This window comes from Ornithorhynchus anatinus, chromosome 17 (assembly GCF_004115215.2).
Source record: "Ornithorhynchus anatinus isolate Pmale09 chromosome 17, mOrnAna1.pri.v4, whole genome shotgun sequence".
Taxonomy (NCBI): Eukaryota; Metazoa; Chordata; class Mammalia; order Monotremata; family Ornithorhynchidae; genus Ornithorhynchus; species Ornithorhynchus anatinus.
In genome coordinates this window covers 8,054,075-8,076,219 of record NC_041744.1, presented here as the reverse complement: position 1 = coordinate 8,076,219, position 22,145 = coordinate 8,054,075, and the positions used below count along the sequence as shown (strand labels likewise).

Here is a 22,145-nt window from a genome sequence, read left to right as displayed (position 1 = left end):
CCAGTAGTAGATGGGAGCCAGCCAGGACCCATGGTCCCTGAATATTATGGGTTCTATTCCACCACCCTAATGGGTCTCCCTTTAGACCTCTGGGGTGGTGGTACAGAGCTACAGAAAGTGGAACCTATCTACCTGGACACTGGAAGAAAAACTTCACGGACTCTGCACTGTGTTCAGAATGAGGATATCAGAGACAAGTTTTTTACTACAATCATTTTTAGCACTAGAAGGGAATGGTGGTTGACGGGCAGAGTTTCCTCTGCTAATCAAGGCCAGCTCAACTTCAAGCAATACAGTATTTCTTTATAGTTGGTACAGAATCCACACGTGATCAGAAGAGCACACTACAGCATACATATTTGAGGATACATACATACATACAGGATACACACATAAAAGGTAGCGATAATTCCCCCTGGGATATTTCCCGCACAGTCCCAGGGCCTGCTTTGTTCTCCAGGTGATCAAATACCACTGATAGAGCAAGGCCAGGGGTTCTGACTTGCTAAGGGAGGAACAGCTTCACCCTGTATTGAGTCGATGTGCTAATATCCCTGATAATTCAGGCTCTGGAAATAACGGGAAGTGGATATGTGATGTGTCATGCGATGATGTGATGGAATATATGTTTGTGGGTATGCCGGCGTGGGTGTGTGTATATCCTTCACTTTTGAAGATGCATATTCACATTTCTAAGATAAATGAAAACAAACCAGTTCATTGTGATAGTTAAAAATGAGTTATGAAACATCACAGCAATAAAGAATTATATATACATAAAAGTAATTAAAATCACTGATCACAAAGAAAGCAATAATGGTATATACAAAACAAGCACCTGGTTTTGTTTGCTTAAAGAAGTAAATGTACACATTCATAAAATGCTCAATCATTTTTATTGAGTGCTTACTTTGTGCAGAGCACTACAGAGCATTTGGGAGAATACAATAGAATGTAACGAGCTTACGGTCTACAGTCTCTACCTTTCAAAAAATGTTGTTTTTTTATTTTTAAAAGAGACTTGTTAATTGAGGTAGTGGTTAATGGAAACTGTTGTTTTTTGAGTGTTTCCAATAAGAGGGATCCGCTGTATTAGCAAGGGTGATTCTTTTGTTGCCGATGCAAACAATCAGGGGTCAAGAGACTTGGAACACTGTACATTCTCAAGGAATTTAATAATAATGGTGATCTGCTCAGTCCTTACTATGTGCCAAGGACAAGTCCTATTTATAAATCCCGCTCTTAATCTCCTTCACAGGACTGTAAACTCTTCTGCTAGTTTGTAAACCCCTTAAGGACAGGGATCGTGTTTATTTACTTTCGTGTACATTCCCAAGAGCTTAGTACAGAGCTCTGCACAGAGTAAGTGCTCATAAATTCCATTAATTGACAGGAGTATTATGAGGGCAGGCACGATCACATTTCAGTCTGTCATTAGTCTGCCAATTTTCTTCATGATTTTTTGCAGATTTATCCATTCGTGTTCACCTAGGTTGCCACTTGCCTGGTTCTCGGGCTCATTATCTCTCAAAAGGAGAAGCGAATCAGCATTTTCACTGGTCTCCAACCTCTTCCCCCATCATTAGAGTGTGGGCTCCTTACACTCAGAGAAGGAGCGTGGCCTCGATGAACATGAGGAGACCTGAGTTTCAATGCCATCGCTGCTTCATTATTAATTCTTCTTGTTAGTTAAATAATAATAACGGTATTAAGGGCTTACTATGTGTCAAGCACCGTTCGAAGCACTGGGGTAGACACAAGCTAATCAGGTTGGACACAGTCCCTGTCCCACATGGGGCTCACGATCTTAATCCCCATTTTACAGATGAGGTAGCTGAGGCACAGAGATGTGAAGTGACTTACCCGAGGTCACACAGCAAGCAAACGTGGAGCCGGAATTAGAAGCTAGGTCCTTCTGTCTCCCAGGCCTGTGCTCGATCCACTAGGCCATGCTGCTTCCCTACATGCTTACTATATGCCAAGCACAATCCTAAGCACTGGAGTAGAAGCAAGATAATCTACTCCACAGCCTCTTGCCTACTGAGTAACCTTGGGCAAGTCTCTTAAACTTCCCTGTGCCTCAGTTTCCTCATCTGTGAAAAGCAGGGACTATCTGTTCCTCCTATTTAGATTGAGTTGCAGAGACTGTGTCTGACCTAATTATCACGTATCTACCCCAGCTCTTAGTACAGGGGTTGGCATGTTGTAGGCTTTAACAAGAACTATTATTATTGGCAGGGGAATGTGCCTTGAGCTTCTGTTGTACCTCCCACTGGCAATCACATCCAATAGACCATGATAAAAATCCTTATTCCACCTCCTTCAGCCCCTTTTTTAAGATATTTGTTCAGCATTTACTCTGCACTAAGCACTGGGGTAGATACAAACTAATAATAATAATTATGGTATTTGTTAAGCGGTGTTCTAAACACTGGGATAGATACAACTTAATCAGGGTGGAAACAGTCCCTTGTCCCAGCTGGGGCTCACAATCTCCATCCCCATTTTACAGATAAGGTAACTGAGGCACCGAGAAGCGAAGTGACTTGCCCAAGGTCATACAGCAGACAAGTGGCAGAAGGGGAATTAGAACCCACGACCTCTGACTCCCAAGCCCTTGCTCTTGCTACTGGTCATGCTGCTTTCTAATCAGGTTGGCATAGTCTATTTCCCACATGGGGCTCACTCCCAATTTTCAGATTTATTTTTGAAATTGATTGCTTTTGTTACTATCATCTGTAACTGCTCCCTCTCCCATATCTACTGCACAGGGAAGCAGCACAGCATAGTGGCTAGAGCACGGGCCTGGGAGGCAGAAGGTCATGGGTTCTAATCCAGCTCTGCCACTTGTCTTCTGTGTGACCTTGGGTAAGTCACTTCACTTCTCTGAGCCTCAGTTACCTCATCTGTAAAATGGGGATAAGACTGGGAGCCCCATGTGGAATAGGGACTGTATCATTCATTCAATCATATTTATTGAGCGCTTACTGTTTGAAGAGCACTGTACTGTTTGGACTGTGTCCAACCTGATGTATCTACCCCAGCGCTTAGTACAGTGCCTGGCACAGAGTAAGTGCTTCACAAACACCATAATTATGATGTGGGACTGGAACTGTGTCCAACCTGATTTGCTCTTATCACCCCCACTGCTTAGTTCAGTGCCTGGCGCATAGTAAGTGCTTCACAACATCATAATTATTATTATGATTGTGGGTCAGGGACTGTGTCCAACCTGATTTGGTTGTATCCACCCCAGCGCTTAGTACAATGCCTGGCACATAGTAAGCACTTCACAAACACCATAATTATGTGGGACAGGGACTGGGTCCAACCCGATTTGCTTGAATCCACCCCAGCGCTTAGTACAATGCCTGGCACATAGTAAGCGCTTCATAAACACAATTATTATTTTGTGGAACAGGGACTGGGTCCAACCCGTTTTGCTTGTACCACCCCCAGCATTTAGTACAGGGCCTGGCACATAGTAAACACTTAACAAGCACCATTATTATTATGTGGGACAAGGACTGTGTCCAACCTGATTTGCTTGTATCCTCCCCCAGAGCTTAGTACAGGTCCTGGCACATAGTAAGCGCTTCACAAACACCATTATGTGACACAAGGACTGTGTCCAACCTGATTTGCCTGTATCCTCCTCCAGCGCTTAGTACAGGGCCTGGCGCATAGTAAGCACTTCACAAACGCAGTAATTATTATGTGGCATAGGGATTGGGTCCAACCTGATTTGCTCATATCCACCCCCAACGTTTAGTACAGGGCCTGGCACATAGTAAGCACTTAACAAACACCGTTATGTGGGACAGGGACTGTGTCCAACCCGATTTGCTTGAATCCACCCCAGCGCTTAGTACAGTGCCTGGCACATAGTAAGCACTTAACAAACACCGTTATGTGGGACAGGGACTGTGTCCAACCTGATTTGCTTGAATCCACCCCAGCGCTTAGTACAGTGCCTGGCACATAGTAAGCACTTCACAAACACTTATTATGATGTGGGACAAGGACTGGGTCCAACCCAATTTGCTTGAATCCACCCCAGTGCTTAGTACAGTGCCTGGCACATAAGTAAGCACTTAACAAGGAGGGAGGGAGGGGAGGGAGGAGCCTCCTTATCCTCCTTGACCTCTCTGCTGCCTTTGACACTGTCGACCATCCCCTCCTCCTCCATACCTTATCCCACTTGGCTTCACGGACTCTGTCCTCTCCTGGTTCTCCTCTTACCTCTCTGGCCGAATCATTCTCGTCTCCTACGCTGGAGCCTCCTCCCCTCCCATCCTTTAACTGTTGGAGTTTCCTCAAGGGTCAGTTCTTGGCCTCTTCTGTTCTCCATTTACACTCACTCCCTCGGTGAACTCATCCACTCTCACGGCTTTGACTACCATCTCTACGCAGATGACACGCAGTCTACATCTCCGCCCCTGTCCTCTCCCCCTCCCTTCAGGCTCGCATCTCCTCCTGCCTCCGGGACGTCTCCACCTGGATGTCGGCCCGCCACTTAAAACTCAACATGAGCAAGACTGAGCTCCTTATCTTCCCTCCCAAGCCCGGTCCGCTCCCAGACTTCTCCATCACCGTGGATGGCACGACCATACCTTCCCGTCCCGCAGGCCCCGCGATCTCGGTGTCATCCTTGACTCGTCCCTCTCGTTCACCCACACATCCTATCCGTTACCAAGACCTGCCGGTTTCACCTCTACAATATCGCCAAGATCCGCCCTTTCCTCTCCACCCAAACGGCTACCTTACTATTACGGGCTCTCGTTATATCCCGGCTAGACTACTGTGTCAGCCTTCTCTCTGACCTCCCTTCCTCCTCTCTCGCCCCACTCCGGTCTATTCTTCACTCCGCTGCCCGGCTCATCTTCCTGCAGAACGATCTGGGCATGTCACTCCCCTTCTTAAACAACTCCAGTGGTTGCCTATCGACCTCCGCTCCAAACAAAAACTCCTCACTCTAGGCTTTCAGGCTCTCCATCACCTTGCCCCTTCCTACCTCTCCTCCCTTCTCTCTTTCTACCGCCCACCCCGCACGCTCCGCTCCTCTGCCGCCCACCTCCTCGCCGTCCCTCGGTCTCGCCTATCCCGCCGTCGACCCCTGGGTCACGTCCTCCCGCAGTCCCTGGAACGCCCTCCCTCCTCACCTCCGCCAAACTGATTCTCTTCCCTCTTCAAAACCTTACTTAAAAATCACCTCCTCCAAGAGGCCTTCCCAGACTGAGCTCCTCTTCCCCTCTACTCCCTCTGCCATCCCCCTTTACCTCTCCGCAGCTAAAAGCCTCATCTTCCCCTTTTCCCTCTGCTCCTCCACCTCTCCCTTCCCATCCCACAGCACTGTACCCGTCCGCTCAACTGTATATTATTTCGTTACCCCTATTTATTTTGTTAATGAATTGTACATCGCCTTGATTCTATTTAGTTGCCATTGTTTTTACGAGATGTTCTTCCCCTTGACGCTGTTTAGTGCCATTGTTCTTGTCTGTCCGTCTCCCCCGATTAGACCGTAAGCCCGTCAAACGGCAGGGACTGTCTCTATCTGTTGCCGACTTGTTCATCCCAAGCGCTTAGTACAGTGCTCTGCACATAGTAAGCGCTCAATAAATACTATTGAATGAATGAATTAACAAACACCACTGTTATGATGTGGGACAAGGGACTGGGTCCAACCCAATTTGTTTTGAATCCACCCCAGCGCTTAGTACAGTGCCTGGCACATAATAAGCCCTTAACAAACACCATCATGATGATGTGGGACAGGGACTGGGTCCAACCCAATTTGTTTGACTCCACCCCAGCGCTTAGTACAGTGCCTGGCACATAGTAAGCTTAAGTGCTTACTATGCCATTATGATGATGTGGGAGCACTGTGTCCCAACCTGATTTGCTTGTATCCACCCCAACGTTTAGGACAGGGCCTGGCACATAGTAAACACTTAACAACACCATTATGATGATGTAGGGCTGGGACTGGGTCCAACCTGATTAGCCTTGTATCCACCCCCCACGTTTAGGACAGGGCCTGGCACAGAGTAAGCGCTTTTACAAACAACCATTATTCTGTGGGACAAGGACTGGGTCCCAATGATTTGCTGGTGCGGGGCCCCGGCACATGGAAAGAGCTGAAGAAATAGCCCGGCGATGGTGATTAGCCCCGGACATTCCCTGGGAGAAACGCTGAGGACGGCCACCGCCCTGAGCTAAGGCGGGGAGGGCGGCCCAGCTGGGCGGCCTCCGGCCCGGCCTCCCGCCTATCCCATCGGCCCTTGCGCCCGAGGGGAGGCCGGCGGGGGGGGAAAGTGCCCCCTACTGCCCCGCCCCGTCTCGATGGTGGCCCCGGCCCCGGCCCCGGCTGACGTCGGACAACAAAGATGGCGGCGGCAAACCAGCAACTACTGGGAAGGTGAGGGCGAGGCCCGCCGCTGCCGCCCCGCCATCCGCCCGCCCGGGCCCGCCGGGCTGGGCCGGCAGAGCCGGGGGCGCCGCCTCGGGATCAGGGCCGTGCTCGGGGAGGGAAGAAGGGGAGGAGGGCGAGGGGCCGGACGGCTGGCGGGGCCGGCGCCGGCGCTGAGGAGAACCCCGCGGCCCGCGCCCCACAACCGCACCGGCACCGGCACCGGCACCCACCCCCGCCAGGGAAGGCGCGGAGCCGGGGCCCCCAGTGTGGAGCCGAGGGATCGGAGGAGAGAAGTCTGAGGGGAAGGAGAAGGCAGGGCCCGGGACGGGAGGGCTGGCGCCGGGCCACCGCTTCCCGATCTGACCACCGGCTCCGGCTCCTGTCACTGCGCTGGGACAGGCTCACGACTAACCTTTCTCTCCCCTTTCCTTTCCCCTTTCTCTTCCTTCCCTTCCTTTCCTTTCCCCTTCTCTTCCCTTTCCTTCTCTTCTTTCCCTTCCTTCCCTTCCCTTCTCTTTCTTTTCCCTTCTCCCTTCCTTCCCCTTCCCCTTCCTTCTCCTCCCTTCCCTTCCCTCCCTTTTCTTTCCTTCCCTTTTCCTTCCTTCCCTTTTTCTTCCTTCCCCTTTCCTTCCTTCCCTTCCTTCCTCTTCCTTCCCTTCCCCTTCCTCCCTTCTTCCTTCCTTTCCCTTCCTTCCCTTCCTTTCCCCTTCCCTTCTCCCTTCCTTCCTTCCCTTTCCCTTCTTCCCCTTCCCTTTCTTTTCTCTTTACTTTCCCTGCCCTTCCTTTCCCTTCCTTCTCTTTTTCTTCCTTTTCTTCCCTTCCTTCCCTTTCCCTTCCTTTCATTGCATTCATTCATTCATCCAGTAGTATTTATTGAGCGCTTAACTATGTGCCGAGCACTGGACTAAGCGCTTGGAATGGACAATTCGCAACAGATAGAGAAAATCCCTGCCCATTGACAGGCTTACAGTCCTCCCTTCCTTCTCTTTCCTTCCCTTCCCTTTCTTTCCTTTCCTTCTCTTTCCTTCCCTTAACTTTTCTTTCCCTTTCCTTTTCCCTTCTCTTCTTTTTTCCTTGTCTTTCCCTTCTCTTTCCTTTCCCTTCCCTTCCTTTCCCTTCTCTTTTTTTCTTCTTTTCCTTCCTTTCCTTCTCTTTCTTTTCTCTTTCCCTTCCCCTTTCCCTTTCCTTCCCCTTCCTTCCCCTTCCATCTGTTCCGGGCTAGGGTCACTGTAACTTGGGAGTTGCCCCATCAATCAAGCCCCCATTGTTAGGGTGGGGGATGACTCCGTAAGGTCTTTTTTTTCTGCCCCCATATTTGCCATGCAAAAGAAGTCCTGTGTTCTCCTTCCCAGGGGGAGCCCCATTTTACACTTAAATCACTACTAGTCCCCAGTGCCCCAGCAAAAAGAAAGTTCACCAACGTGTTTGTGTACTTGCCTTTTCATCCACAAATATAATTTTTTGAGGGCCTTATCGTGAGCAGAGTACTGTACTATGCATTCATTCGTTCAGCCCGGTATTTATTGAGCGCTTACTGTGTGCAGAGCACTGTAGTAAGCGCTTGGAAAAGTACAGTTCGGCAACAGAGAGAGACAATCCCTGCCCAACAGCGGGCTCACAATCTAGAAGGGGGAGACAGACAGCAAAACAAAACAAGTAGACAGGCATCAATAGCATCATAATATTCCCTTGTATCTACCCCAGCGCTTAGAACAGTGCTCGGCACATAGTAAGCGCTTAACAAATACCAACATTAATAATAGATAAATGGAATTATAGAAATATGCATATCAATAAAATAAGTCGAATAATAAATATGTACAAATATACACAACATTCCATTGAGCCGTATTTAGTGAGCGCTTACTATGTGCAAAGCACTTGTACTAAGTGCTTGGGAGAGAACAGTAGAACAACAGACACATTCCTGCCCACAACAAGCTCACAGTCTAGATGGGAGTCTAGAGTTTACTTAACCGGGAACCTGATTTGTGGGCTCCCTCACCCTACTGAACTTTCATCGAGTTGGGTTCACTGTATCCTGGAGAAGGTTCGTTTGAACACAAGTACTTTCAAAGATTCAGTTAAGTTTCCCGGAAAATTTAAGATTGCTACATACAGCTAGATCCCAGAATATTACAAACACTTTATTTAGTTGTTTCAGTCTCCTCATAGGTCAGAACTTGTTGATTTCCCCCCTATAGTTACAGTAAAGGGCTTTTGAAAAAATGACTGGGGAGAATGTTTAATTTTTTTTTCTGCATTAAGGTGAGAGTATCTTCTAAAAGTTAACATTTAAGTGCTTACTATGTGTCAAGCACCGTAACAATAATGGTATTAGTTAAGTGTTTACTATGTGCAAGCACTGGATAAGCACTGGATAGGTACAAGGTAGAGTGGACAGGCTTTGTTCCACTTGGGGCTCACACTCATAATCCCCATTTTATAGTTGAGGTAATTGAGGCCCAGAGAAGTGAAGTGACTTGCCAAGGTCACACAGACAAATGGTTGAGCAGGGATTAAAAACCCATATCCTCTGACTCCTAGGCCTTACCACTCCGTCACACTGCTTCCCACAAAAGACTGCTGGTGTTGCACACTAAGCAGGTATTTACAATGGTTTCCCAAGATTCATCACATTGACAGTAGCTGATTATGATAAATGTGGTATTTGTATGGCATGTTATAATTTCCCCGAGATCTGAAGTCCTTGGAGTGTATTTCTTTTGTAGTTGCAGCCTCTAACCTGGGCCTAGGCGTGAACAGAATATTTAGGTAGAAGGACCCCTGCGTTACATCTGCTGCAAAAACTAAATGTAGCCCTCTGTACTCCGAAAAATTCAGTGTGTGGGTGTGGTAGATACAGTGAATTATATAGCAGCCTTAGAAATTTGAATTTATTAATTGGGTATCAAGTTTTATCAGAATATTTTCTTAACTTTAAACCCCTACCAACATTTATTCCACCAAGTATACTAGAGTGATTTCACCCTGGTAATTAAAATTCATTTTGCTCGGGCAAAAAGCCAAGTTAGAATGCAAGTAAACTTTGATTGTTGTGGTGTAACACTATACCAGTAGGCTTGTTGAAGATACTGAACGAAAGGATTTAGCAATACAGTCGGTCTTCAATAATGGGGGTGGTGAAACCTCCGTTGTACCCATGCTCTGACCAATGCCACACATGTGCATTACTGTTTTTTCCCACGTCCGTCTATGTTCTGTAAGCGCATTGTGGGCAGATAAAGTATCTGTTTACTGTTATATTGTACTCTCCCAAACTCTTAGTACAGTGCTTTGCACACAGTAAGCACTCAGGAAATGTGGTTGAATGAATGAATGTTCTGTCCAGATGGGCACCCATTTTAGGAAGAATGTTCCCTAGTATCCTAGCAGCTTCTCTTGAAAATGTATAGTGGAAAAGCATTATAAAAAAGAATTGACTGTATTGTAGAAAATAAAATTGTGGAAATGCAAGGAATATGGGGAATAACTGGTGAAACAGTGTTTGTTTCTTGGATTCCTTCCTTTTACTTGACTGATAATTAGCATTGTGCTGGTCTGGAAGAAATTCACCTTCTAGGTGTTGGGTTAGTCCAGTCTATTTCCTGAACTTTGGAGTCTTTTACTGCCCCCTCTGTGTCTCAAAGTTCTGGTCACTGCTGGAGAGATGACACTACACTGGTTATAAACCCTGTTTTCTTGCGGACAGTTTTTTTCTCCACAGTATCCTATTAGTACTGAAGGCAGTGTATCTTTTTTGTGATTCTTGGCTCTTTAGGTCTCATATTAAGAAGTACCGAATTGGATTTCTAGGTTTGTAAGGGGGGGAATAATCAATCAATTTTACTTATTTACGCACTTAGTGAGTGCAGAACACTGTACCCAGCGCTTGGGAGAGTACAGTACCCACAGAGTTTGATGGAAACATTCCCTGCCCACAAGGAGCTTAGAGTCTAGAAGAGGAGTCAGACATTAAAATAAATTATGGCTATGTACATAAGTGCGTGTGGCGAATATCAAGTACCAGAGGGTACAAACCAGCGCAGGGGTGGTGCAGAAGAGAGGGAATAAAAGAATTCCCCAATTTCCTCAAGTCACTAGAATGACAGGATGATGAAAAAGCAAAACACAGTTGGTTCAGTTTCATATGAAGATTTCATTGATATAATTTCCTCTAAACTTTCATTTAAAAATTCCTAAATTTTACCTGGTAATAGCTATGGGAATATTAGGGGCGAGTACCCACAATGCATTTCACCCTCAGTAAAGGGAAATTCAGAAATAGCCAAATTTGAAAAAGACTGATTTTGTTAAAAGAAATTGCAAAACTAAAAAGAGACTTACTAATCCCAGCTCGGGCCACTTGTCTGCTGTGTGACCTTGAGGAAGTCACTGAACTTCTCTGTGCCCCAGGAACCTCATCTGTAAAATGGGGTTTGAGACTTCGAGCCCCACATGGGCCAAGGGACAGTGACCAACCCTATTTGCTTGTATCCACCTCAGCGCTTAGTACAATGTCTGGCACATAGTAAGTGCTTAACAAATAGCATAACTATTATTATTGTAATTATGCCAATAAAATTAATTTCAGGTGATACCGAGTATTAATTTTACCCCTTTAGCTTGTAAAATACTTGAGGGCAGGGGCCATGACTTTGATTTCTATGATTCTTTTCTGAGAGTTTACTACAGTGCTCTGCAGCCAATATGTAAATATACTCATTGATTTCCTTGATTAATTACTTTGGTATTTGTTAAGCGCTTACTATGGGCCAGCCATCTCACAAGTGTTGAGATGGATGCAAGATGATCAGGTACCACATGGAGCTCACAGATTAAGTAGGAGGGAGAATAGATATTGAATCCCTATTTTGCAGATGAAGAAACTGAGGCACAGAGAAGTTAAGTGACTTGTCTGAGGTCACACAGCAAGCAGTTGGCAGAGCCGGGATTAGAACCCAGGTCCTCTGTCTCCCGGGCTCATGTTCTTTCCATTTGGCCACACCGCTTTTCTTGATTTTTGATTCCGGTGTATATTAAAGCCTTGGGATTCTGTTTCAAAATGTTTTCTCTCCTACATATTAACGAAGTATTTCTTGAGAAGTGGGAACTTCTGAGAAATGAGGAAATAAAATTCAGTGCAGGTATATGTATAGTTGGATGAAGGGCAAAAGGTTGGGTTTGGTTGGTTTAAATAATGTTCAGACTTTAGATAATTAATGAAAGAAAAAATATTGATGGATAGGTATTTAATTGCCTTCGTATAATATCTGGTTACTATTTTGAGACCCTAGATATTTGTCAATAAGAGTGAATGGAAACCTTTTCAGGTCTGAATTTTTTGCTTATTTTTATAATTTAGAAAACTTCATTTTAAAAGTTCACAGAGTATAATTATGGATTAAAGTTAAACTGTTTACCTTTAAGGGTTTTAGAATACTTTTGAGTGTTTAAGTGAATTAACTTCAGGAAAGATCATCCCAAATCTGAGCATTTGGTCAAAAGAATCTTTGTGCACCTGACCATAATGGGATTGCTGGCTAGAGCAATTAAAGATATGTAGATTTTAAAAGGACTAATTGGACCACTTAGTTCATTACAGTTTATTATTCCCTAATGTTTCCTAATTATTCCCCATTATTCCTTAATTATTCCCAAGTGATTTTAAGTAAATAAAATTAATTTACTTTCTGTTGGGTAAATTATGACTACCTGTTTAATATCCAACTGCCTCTTCTCTCCCAGCATTTAATACAATGCTCTGCACACAATAAGCACTATATAAAAGCTATTACAACTAAGGGAATTATGTTAACATTTAAGCTGGCCATTGAAATCTGGGACAATAAAGTACTGTCCCAAACTCTCATGTCTCATTGTGGGAGACGGGAAAGAAGGTTAAAGACCTACCCTGAGCAGGCTTCAGCCCAGGGATGAAAGCCCAGGGAGCAAAGCACACGGGGAGTTAGGTAATTATAGACAAGTCAGCCCAGATAGCCTGTGATCCTCCAAGTGCTTAGTACAGTGCTCTGCACACAGTAAGCTGTCAATAAATATGAATGAATGAATGAATCGTCATCTTTTAGGGGGGAAAAGGGCGAGGCAAAGATATCCTGATAAAGTTCACAAAACTCCGGCATCCTCCCAGTGCTGTTTTTCTGTTTTAGTTCCCCGGAAATACTGTTCTGAGTTATATTCTTTGTAGTTGTTTTTGTGCAATCCTTTGTCCTTGGTTATAAATACCTCAAATGTATTTGCAGTTCACTTCAGAAGCTGTGTTTCTGTTCAATTGTAGTGATTTTCTATTAAAATTTCATTAGATCTCCGGAAGCAAGCCCGGCAGCTGGAAAATGAACTCGATTTGAAGCTGGTTTCCTTCAGTAAACTCTGCACCAGTTACAGTCATAGCAATGTCCGAGATGGAAGGCGCGACAGGTATAGGTACTACCAGATCCTCTCTTATGCTTTTAAACTCTAAAAAATACATAATTGCTATAAAAAATTATGATTAAAAGGTGTAGCTCTCCAGAGTTTTGTTGTTGGATGTCACTTGGTCTTTCATTATTCTTAATCGTTCGTTTAGCAAACTCATTAAACTCTTCCAAATCCTAAGAGTCCTGTATTGCCAGCGTGCAGATTTAACTTTGGTTGTTCCATAAAACAGTGTGGGGCCAGGGCTCCTAGTTAACCATTCCTCAGGTTTCCACTGGTTTAGAAGGGGAGAGACAATGCCTTGTACAATTTCCTTACATTTTTAAGTGTAAGGATCTATTGATTTACAAAGTATATCCTCTTACAATATAGTAAGTTTGACTATTTATGCTTTGTCTCCTGCATTAAAGAGTAAACTCTTCAAAGACAGGGACCATATCTTTTCCTTCTTTTGACTGCTCCCAAGCATCTCATGTAGTTACTTCCCATGGATGCTCAATGAATGCTGTTGATGATATATTCACCATTCTTTTTTGGTTTTGTTTTGAAACTGAGGAATTAGAGGCCATGTCTGTATTCTAAAGTGGAGCATTATTTGCAGATAAAAAGGACAGCTAGCAATGTTTTTGAGCACGTGAAACATTTATCCTTGAATATTGAGCTCTTTTGCTGTGAAGCCTCTTTATGTAGTAAAAGGAGAAAATTGCTGAAGTTATCTAAATCACTTAGAAGTAAGCTAAATCCTGCTCCCAATAATGTGGATTGGGTAACATTTCAGTAGTGTCCGGGCTTTGGTCTGAAAGTTTGACAGCTCACTTTGCTGAATAATTAAACCCACTCCTATGGTATTTTTCAGGAATTTTAAATGAGTGAATGAGCTGTACTTTTGGCTGTATAGAAGTGGGGCCAAACTAGTGATTTTTAATGGCCCAGAGAACATTATTTGCTTGGTATAAACCTATTTTACTTAGTTTTCCGTTTGAACTAAACTTTTTACTTATAAACTGATGGCACATCACAAAATGCTTCCGTTCTATATTTCGAAGCAGTTGTCAGAAGGATTACTTGTTTAAAAATACATAGTAAATTTGAGGCACGATTTAATATTTAACATTTAAATTGTGGCATCTTGACTCAGTACCTTGCACTTAACCATCACCTGAAGTGGGCCAATTAATATCTGTCATATTTTAAGGAAGTTGTGGTAAATACTGCTAAAGTGTCTTCTCGGGTCCCTTTTCTGATTATACAGTCAAGTGGCCCAGAATATGAGATTGACCTCTGTTGCCATTTTAATGAGTATAAGTGAAACAAAGGAGTAACAGCGGGGCTTAGTGGAAAGATCACAGGCCTGGGAGTCAAGGACCTGGGTGTTAATGCTGGTTCCGCCACCTGTCTGCTCTGTGATTTAGGGCAAGTCATTTAGCTTCTCTCAGCCTCAGTGACCTCGTCTGTAAAATGGGGATTAAGACTTTGAGCCCAATGAGGAACATGGACTTTGTCCTACCTAATAATTTTATATTTTCCCCAGTGCTTAGTACAGTGCCTGGCATATAGTAAGCACTTAACAGATACCATTTAAAAAATAATCTACCTGAGGGAGTGGTTGCTTGTTTTATGTTCCCTTGTAGATAGGACTGTGGCCAAAATTGCCCTGGCACACGATCAACTTAATTTTTCCTCTCACACACTGTGAGGAATGGGTTTCCCAGGTATCATCTCCCCAGTTTTCTCAGTCCCAGCAGTAGGCAGCCTCTACAGAAGAGGGAACCTCTTTCTTCCACTTCTGCTGAAGTGCTTACAAGTGATCATGATACATATTGTTCAAAAGAATAATAATGTTTGTGCCTCATTTTTTTATGGTATTTAAGTGTTTACTATGTGTCAGGCACTGTACTAAGCACTGGGGTAGATACAAGCAAAGAGACACTCCTCTCTATCTCCCTATCTGTCTGGTTCCTCCATAAGGGATTAAAGTAGAATTGGCCACCAAATGAGAAAGATGCTATGGACTCAGCAAATTAGATTCAGGCACCGATATAGAGCTCATTAGGTGGGGTAAAATAGGAATAGCCATAAATAAGACTCCTAATGATATTACCAGGTCTGAAATTCATGTGGTTCTCATTAGACCCTATATCTTGAGCCATTTTAAATCTGAAAATGTGTAGTTTAGGGTTCCCAAAAGGATTGAAGCTGATACATTCAGTTATGGTTTCTGTGTTTTGGAGTGGGCAAAAGATATCCCAAGTTCATGTGCCAGGTCCAATCTCTCACCTCTGTTTGGAAAGCAATGATTCAAAGAGGGTCAGAAGAATCTAACTTTTTATTATTTTTGTTATCCATTAAAATGGCACAGTTGAAGCCCTGACCTAACCAAATTTAGTTAGATCTGAGCAATGGCAGGCGCCTGAAAATTAATTTTTCCCAAAGGTTCTTACCAACATTTTAAAACTTTCACTAGAGTGTAGTTAATGTTTCTAATACGTTTGATTTATTTCCACACATGTTTAATGTGAATCTTCAGGGCCAGGGGCTCAGTTTTATTTAAGGTCTTGCTGGGAAAATTTAAAAACATCACGGGAAATATCAGTGGTGGTTCATTGTTTGGATAAATTATGATCTGCCTTCTGGGACAATTTCAAGCATCCCCTCACGACGACACACGTGAATCATTTGATATAGTCGACTGAGTAAGGCCTAATTCCAGATCCTAAATTGACATCTTTGTCCAAGTAGGTGCCTCTCTCTGAATGCTCTTTACAGTATATTATGATTTTTTTTATGATGTTTAAGCACTTACTATGTGCCAGGCACTGTACTAAGTGCTGGGGTAGATACAGGATAATCAGGTTGGACACAATCTGTGTCCTCCATTGGGAGCCCAGCTTTAATCCCCATTTTACAGATGAGGTAGGTCAGGCACTGGGAAGTTTAGTGACTTGCCCAAGGTGACACAACAGATAAGTGGCAGCGCCGGGATTAGAACTCAGCTCCTCTGACTCCCAGGGTTATTCTTTCCCACTAAGCCTTACTTCTTCCCCATGTTGGAGAACTGACAAAACTAAATCAGGGACTTCTTTTTCCCAGGGAGTCCCCCCTTAATTTTTTCAAGAATACCTCGACTGCTTATTTTCCGATACGCCTAGATCTTTAAGAAAGGGGAGGATGGCATGGGGGCTGCTTCAGCTGACCTCACATGCCACACTCTCACAAGATGGAGAGCGGTAGGGAGGATTTAGTATCTTCTCCAATGTAAAAAGGGAACTGCCTTTCAAACTCAGTGAGTCGATAACCTACAGCCCTTTGGGGATGGCCTCAAAATGCTTCGCTTTATCTCTCGTGAATTGCACTGTGACGTATACCAACCAACTAGGTAAAAAAAAAAAAAACCTAGAAGATATTTCTTCATCATAAAGTAGCTATATCTTTTAGCAGTCCCATCTGGAATCAGATTTTAGGCAAAACTAAAGCTGTCAAATCACAGCCCTGCCCAGTCAGTTTCCTGGGTGTCTGTATAGGTCTACGTTTGGTGTCATATTCTACTCTTAAACCGCCGTTATCTGTCGAACCTACTTCTCTCCCTTATAGTGGACTTGGTAAGGCCTCCATAATGAAGCATTGGAGCACAGTCATCATTATCAACCAGTCACTTCCCAGGCATTTAGCCATGATCATTACACCTCAGTTGGACAGGCCTAGTAATGAGGTGGAAGGACATCAAAGCAGCTGTACAGGGAACTGAAGTAGGTCAGTTGTTTTCAGAGTGGCGAAAGAAAGTTCCAGAATATGCAATAAAGCATAATTTCCCCTACTCTTTTCCCTTACTCCCTCTCCCTTCTTTTTCGCCTCTGCACTTGCATCTGTCCCCTTAAGGACTTGATATTCACCCCACCTTTAGCCCCAGAGCTCTTAAGTCCCATATCTGTATTTTATATATTTATATTAATGTCTATCTCCCCCTCAAGACTATAAACTCCTTGTGGGTTGGGGAACGTAAGTACCAACTCTGTTGTACTCTCCCAAGCACTTAATACAGTTGTTCTGCTCACAGTGAGTGCTCAAAAAATACCACTGATTCATTGAATTGAATAGGAGCATCCCACTATTTGTTAGAAATTTTATAGCAGCATACAGTTAAGATCATATTATTTCCTTAAAACTTATGGGTGAACAGGAAAATTGGACTCGCTTGGTCCTTGCAGGTGGCTGTGTTCGCTAGCCTAGCACAAGCTGGATGATGAAAGTGACAGCTGATTGGGGTGGTCTGTTCTGCCTCATATTAAAAAGAAACAACTTTTTAAAAATCAAAGATCTAGGTGTATTTTTTGCTCCAGATGAGACTATTAAAAGTAAGCGAATACATTGGAAATGACAAGTTTAAACTTTTATTCTGATAATTCAGTTATTTTAGCCTCTTTTTGGTTTCAGGTACCAGGTGAACATCACATATAACTGCATTCTAAACAGTGCCTAATTCAAGTCAGCTACTATCCTTTCCTGCCTAAATGTCTTATTTTATAATAATCATTTGCTGTTAATATGTCTCTGGACCATTTAAAGTTTTTTTGGGTTGCTTACAGTTTAGATTAATTTGGTTTTACTGTACACTATCCTATATTTTAACCTTAAATTCCTTATTAACAGCATGCAGATTAGCTGCATTGCAGTCCTAATTCCCTGCTTTGGCTTTTGAATGCTTGTAGGTGAACCCATTATCTATCAGGGCCTGGAAAATATCATTTACAGTTAGGAGAAAAGGAGATACTCACTTGCGTTTTATGCTATGTTTAGAAAACGTTGGTTTTAATGCAAGAGGGGTGCAATTCTTTTAGGAAAACTCCTTTGGAAGAGAGGAAATGTAACAATTTTTGCTTGACCTTGTGACATCAACTGTATTGTGATATCTGTGCTTTGCAGTAATGGATGCCCTTTATTTTAACCTCCTTAGTTCTGACACAACTCCTCTCTTAAATGGATCAAGCCAAGACAGAATGTTTGAAACGATGGCAGTAGAGATTGAGCAACTCTTGGCAAGAGTAAGTACTTTGACTCAAATGGGTGCTTAACTGATAGCTGGTAGTTCCTCAGAAAAAGGAATGGATGGTTTAATGCATAGCCAGAGATTGATTTTTGCCCGTTCAACAAGGGGAGTGTCACCTCACAACCAGGGTGACCTGGGTTAACACTTGCACTGAGAAGGTCAAGCTGTAACAGACAGAGAGTGGCTCAACTTGCTCCAGTCCTTCTTCTCCTTCCCTTCTTCCCTCCAGCTCTTTTTTACTCTTAAGCCTGCTGCTTCTGGTTGGCTCGCGTGTAAAGAGCCTTTGCCCTTGTAAAGAGGGCAGACGGAGAAGTAATTTGTATTTAGCTCCTTGGCTAATGTGAGGAGCCTGAAATTCTGCTCCTTTTAGCCACAATACTCTGCTGATCCTTGTTTATCTCGTCATAGTGTTTTATTTTCATTGCTCCTTATGTATCTGTCACTAGCTTCCTCGCCCTGTTTTTATTTTGATTGTGAGCCACCTGAGGGACAGCTACCGTGTTTAATTCCCACATGTGAATTCTTAATTAATGCTATTACTAGTATTTCTAGTACTACTGGAGAGGGGAGGGAGGGAAGTCAGCCAGGAGGCTTCCCTACTTCCCCAACTAATCCCTCATTTTGCCAAAGTCCCTCTTCCTTCTGTGTCACTTATGCAATGGATCTATACCCTTTAAGGATGTGATTGCCCCCCAAGCTCAGCTCCTCAGCACTTACGTATAGAGCTGTGGTTTATTTTGTCTGCCTCCCCTTAGAGACTGTAAACTCCCTGTGAGCAGGGAACGTTTCTGCCAACTCTATTGATATTGTGCTCTCACAAGCACTTACTACAGTGCCCTGCACACAGTAAGCGCTCAGTAAACATCTTTGATTGATTGATACATGGCCATTTAGTAGATGATGTTTTTGTTAATTATGTTTTTCTTTCTGTAGCTGACAGGAGTCAATGACAAAATGGCAGAGTATACGAATAGTGCCGGCGTCCCTTCTCTGAATGCAGCACTGATGCACACGCTACAACGACATAGAGACATATTACAGGTAATAGATTTGCCGCAGAGATTTTTACCCTAAATTATTTTACTTCATTTAAAAGAAAATGCCAGGTTTATCTGGGAGACTGGGGAGTCCTTCGGATGTTATTTAGCAGTCCGGGGCACCCTGAACCCTGAGGATAAAGACCCAGTTAATAATATGCCGCTTCCATTGATTAGCACAATTTGGCCATAAAGGACCAACAGTGAGTACATGATTACCATTAAGACAAAAGAAGCCAGTATTAATTTCACAGGGGAGACTGGTCAGGTTGGCTGAATTTGTTGGGTGGCCTAACCCACCCAGGGCTAAGGAGAGTAGCTTTGACATTCCAGAATCAAAAAATTGCCACTTGAACATCAGAACTATTTTAGGTGGGCTATTTGATGTATAGCAGATTATCTGAGAAATGATTAAAGGTGGGCAGAAAACTCAAGGAGCTAAGTCACAGATCTCCGTTGTGAGGGAAAATGATAGAACTTGAAAATGTATTTGGCTGGTTGTGTTCTCTTTTTTGTTAGAAAACAGTTACTGTGAATAAAATTGCTGTGGGAATTCTCTTGTGACAGGAAGTACGTTTGTGCAGGCTTTGAGTTTAAAGGGAGCTTTGATAGCTAAAACTAATGAACAGAGACAAATCCAGTAAAGATCCCAAGATAAATCCCAAGAGTTCTGGCCAAACTTTGTGAAAATTATTTTTATCATACCTTGAAATAAAATCATTTTGAATATTTCCAAATTTGACCATTTACCTCTTCTTCTGCCCTGCCCCCACAGATTTTCTCCTAAATAATTGCCCTATCTGAGAACCGTTGTTCAGTTTTGCCTCAAGCAATGAAGGTGATTGTTCTGGGTTTCTCCCTTCATAGAAACATTTGGCTATTAGTGATTCTCTTGTCTTTTAAAAGCCGTGTTGCTGTTGGGTGAAGGAAATTTACTGAAAAAATATCCGGCATCTCCAAAAGATGACCCTTTCAGTGAGACCTGCTCCCAGAACCCGCCTCTTAATAAACGAAACTGTTTTCCAATTGAAATTTCTTAATCAAAAAGTTGACAAGTGTCTCCTTATTTGATTCAGACATGCTAAGCCACAGTAAAATCACTTCTGTCCAAGATTTAGAATCTGAGAATTCTCTATTCCAAGTAAGATATTTTTGTTGTGGTAGCCATCATTTACTGTTTTTTGTTTCATTTGTTTTTTAAAATGATAGTTGTTAAGTGCTTACTATGTTCCAGGCAGTGTACTAAGCACAGAGGCAGATAGAAGCTAATCAGAGTGGACACAGTCCATGTCCCACGTGGGGCTTACAGTCTTAAGCCCCTTTTTACAGATGAGATTTACTGAAAGAGAGAAAAGTTAATTGAATTGTCCAAGGTCCCACAGCAGACATGGCTGAACCGTATTGGTTGGATGATTCTTTTGCTCTTGTATCTCTTTGCCCCAATGGTACTTAATTTATTTTGCAGCAAAGTCTCTATTAGATTGAAGCACCGAATTGATTGATTGATTGTTAGAATATTATGTTGATTTATTACAGGACTACACACATGAATTCCATAAAACAAAAGCAAATTTTCTTGCAATACGGGAAAGGGAGAACCTCATGGGATCAGTACGGAAAGATATTGAGTAAGTCACCATGCATTTTATAGTTTAGAGCATTTTCCCTGTTCTTGATGGAGCTTTTTGTTTATATTGAATGAAAAGTCTTTGTAAGGAGCCAAATCAGTGCTGCTTTTCAAAGCCAAAGTTATTAACCCAATTTATTTAAAAAATGTATCTGACACCGGACTTTCAGCTGGTCTTCCTAAGAAAAGTCTCTTGAGGCAGCAGCAGTAGTAGAGGAGATCTGTCCCAGCCCCAGGCCTTTCACGTAGCTAGCATTTGCACTTGATGATTGTCTAACTGGGTAGAAGGTGTTATCCTGGGAAGGAGGATTGGCCCATCTAAGAGAGTTGATGTTGGCAAATGCCCCTGTTGAGACCTGAGAAATGTATCTGCTCTTTCCCTTTCTCCAATGTGAATTAAATCATATGAGCTGTGGCAGGTGTTTTGCTCTTCAAGTTAAAAATAGTAATTTAAGATATCTTAGCATCACATGGGAAATTCAGAAATCCTGTATTTCAATTAGTTCTCATTTTGTGTCCTAGGAGTAGGATGAGCAGTCTTTCTATTTCCCTGGGGGTCAGGGACCCTGTCTTCTGTTATTGTAGGGGCTCAATAAATACTGACAATAATGATGTTGAAACCCCAGCCTGGCCACATAAACCATCCTCAAGAGAACTTCCAGCCCTTCTACTCTTTTGCTCTAATTAACTCTAGTTTCCTTGTAATTTTGCTGTTGATTGCCCCCAACATGGATTATGGAAGCCGCAGGAGAGAATGTGAGTCAGTATGGGTTGTTTGGTTCAATCACAGCTGGGGAGATTTGGACCCCCACAATGGTTTCCTGAAGCTTCTTTGGAAGTGGGTTACAAGAGCCAACCCCAAATGGGCAGGAGTTAGGCTAAAATAATATCTCTCCCTCTGATATCGATGGTGTTGAGGACCATATTCTGATGATATGAACTTTTGCATTTTGGGGGAATTGGATGAATTCCTTTATTGCATATTATAGTACATTTTGCTTATATTTATCTTTGCAGCAACTAATAGAGTTGTAGTTAAGTTTAGCTGGGAAGTAGCAGAAGAGCCACTGGGCATCCTTGAGAGCAGCATTCTCTTTTCAGGTGAATATTTTGGTAGTCAACTGGTACTAAAACACTCCAGAAAATGGTACAAAGGCAAACTTACATTCAAATAGAAAAGTTTTTAGAATTTTCTACGATAATGGGAAAAAAATTGTTGCGCTAAAGACATTTTTAACATCTGTATAGCTTCTATTGAGGAAGAAAACATTCACAATAATTTATGGAAAGTGGAAATTGTTTTTAAAGGTAGGGAGGAAATGTAGTTAAAAGTACATAGTGGTCTAATGAAGGGATTGGGATTGTCCACTTCTGAAGTTCAACTCCAGTGAAAATTATATCTGTTTTTAGATGTGCCTGCAAAAACTCAATTCACAATTTTTCCCTCCTTTCGCAGGTCATACAAAAGTGGGTCTGGAGTGAACAATAGAAGAACAGAATTATTTCTAAAGGAACATGATCACCTTCGAAAGTAGGTATTGGATGATAGTACAGAAAGAAAACATTTGTTAAGATTAACTGGGCTGTCCA

The 22,145-nt window shown here is 43.0% G+C and overlaps 1 protein-coding gene across 4 annotated transcripts in view; it reads left to right on the top strand.

Annotated features, from left to right (window-relative positions):
- The first annotated feature begins 6,339 nt into the window (after positions 1 to 6,339).
- Positions 6,340 to 22,145, top strand: part of GOSR1 (golgi SNAP receptor complex member 1) — a 42,554-nt gene continuing 26,748 nt past the window's right edge. Inside the window, exons 1-6 of one of the 4 annotated variants that reach the window (XM_029082049.2) lie at positions 6,340 to 6,418; positions 12,736 to 12,850; positions 17,799 to 17,886; positions 18,825 to 18,932; positions 20,465 to 20,556; positions 22,012 to 22,086. In XM_029082049.2, coding sequence (XP_028937882.1) covers positions 6,343 to 6,418; positions 12,736 to 12,850; positions 17,799 to 17,886; positions 18,825 to 18,932; positions 20,465 to 20,556; positions 22,012 to 22,086 — 554 coding nt within the window. In that variant the 5' untranslated portion in view covers positions 6,340 to 6,342. Of the gene's footprint in view, positions 6,419 to 8,976; positions 9,020 to 12,735; positions 12,857 to 17,798; positions 17,887 to 18,824; positions 18,933 to 20,464; positions 20,557 to 22,011; positions 22,087 to 22,145 lie in introns of those variants that run through there. The other 3 variants (XM_029082048.2, XM_007672557.4, XM_039914445.1) reach the window with 3 other exon arrangements.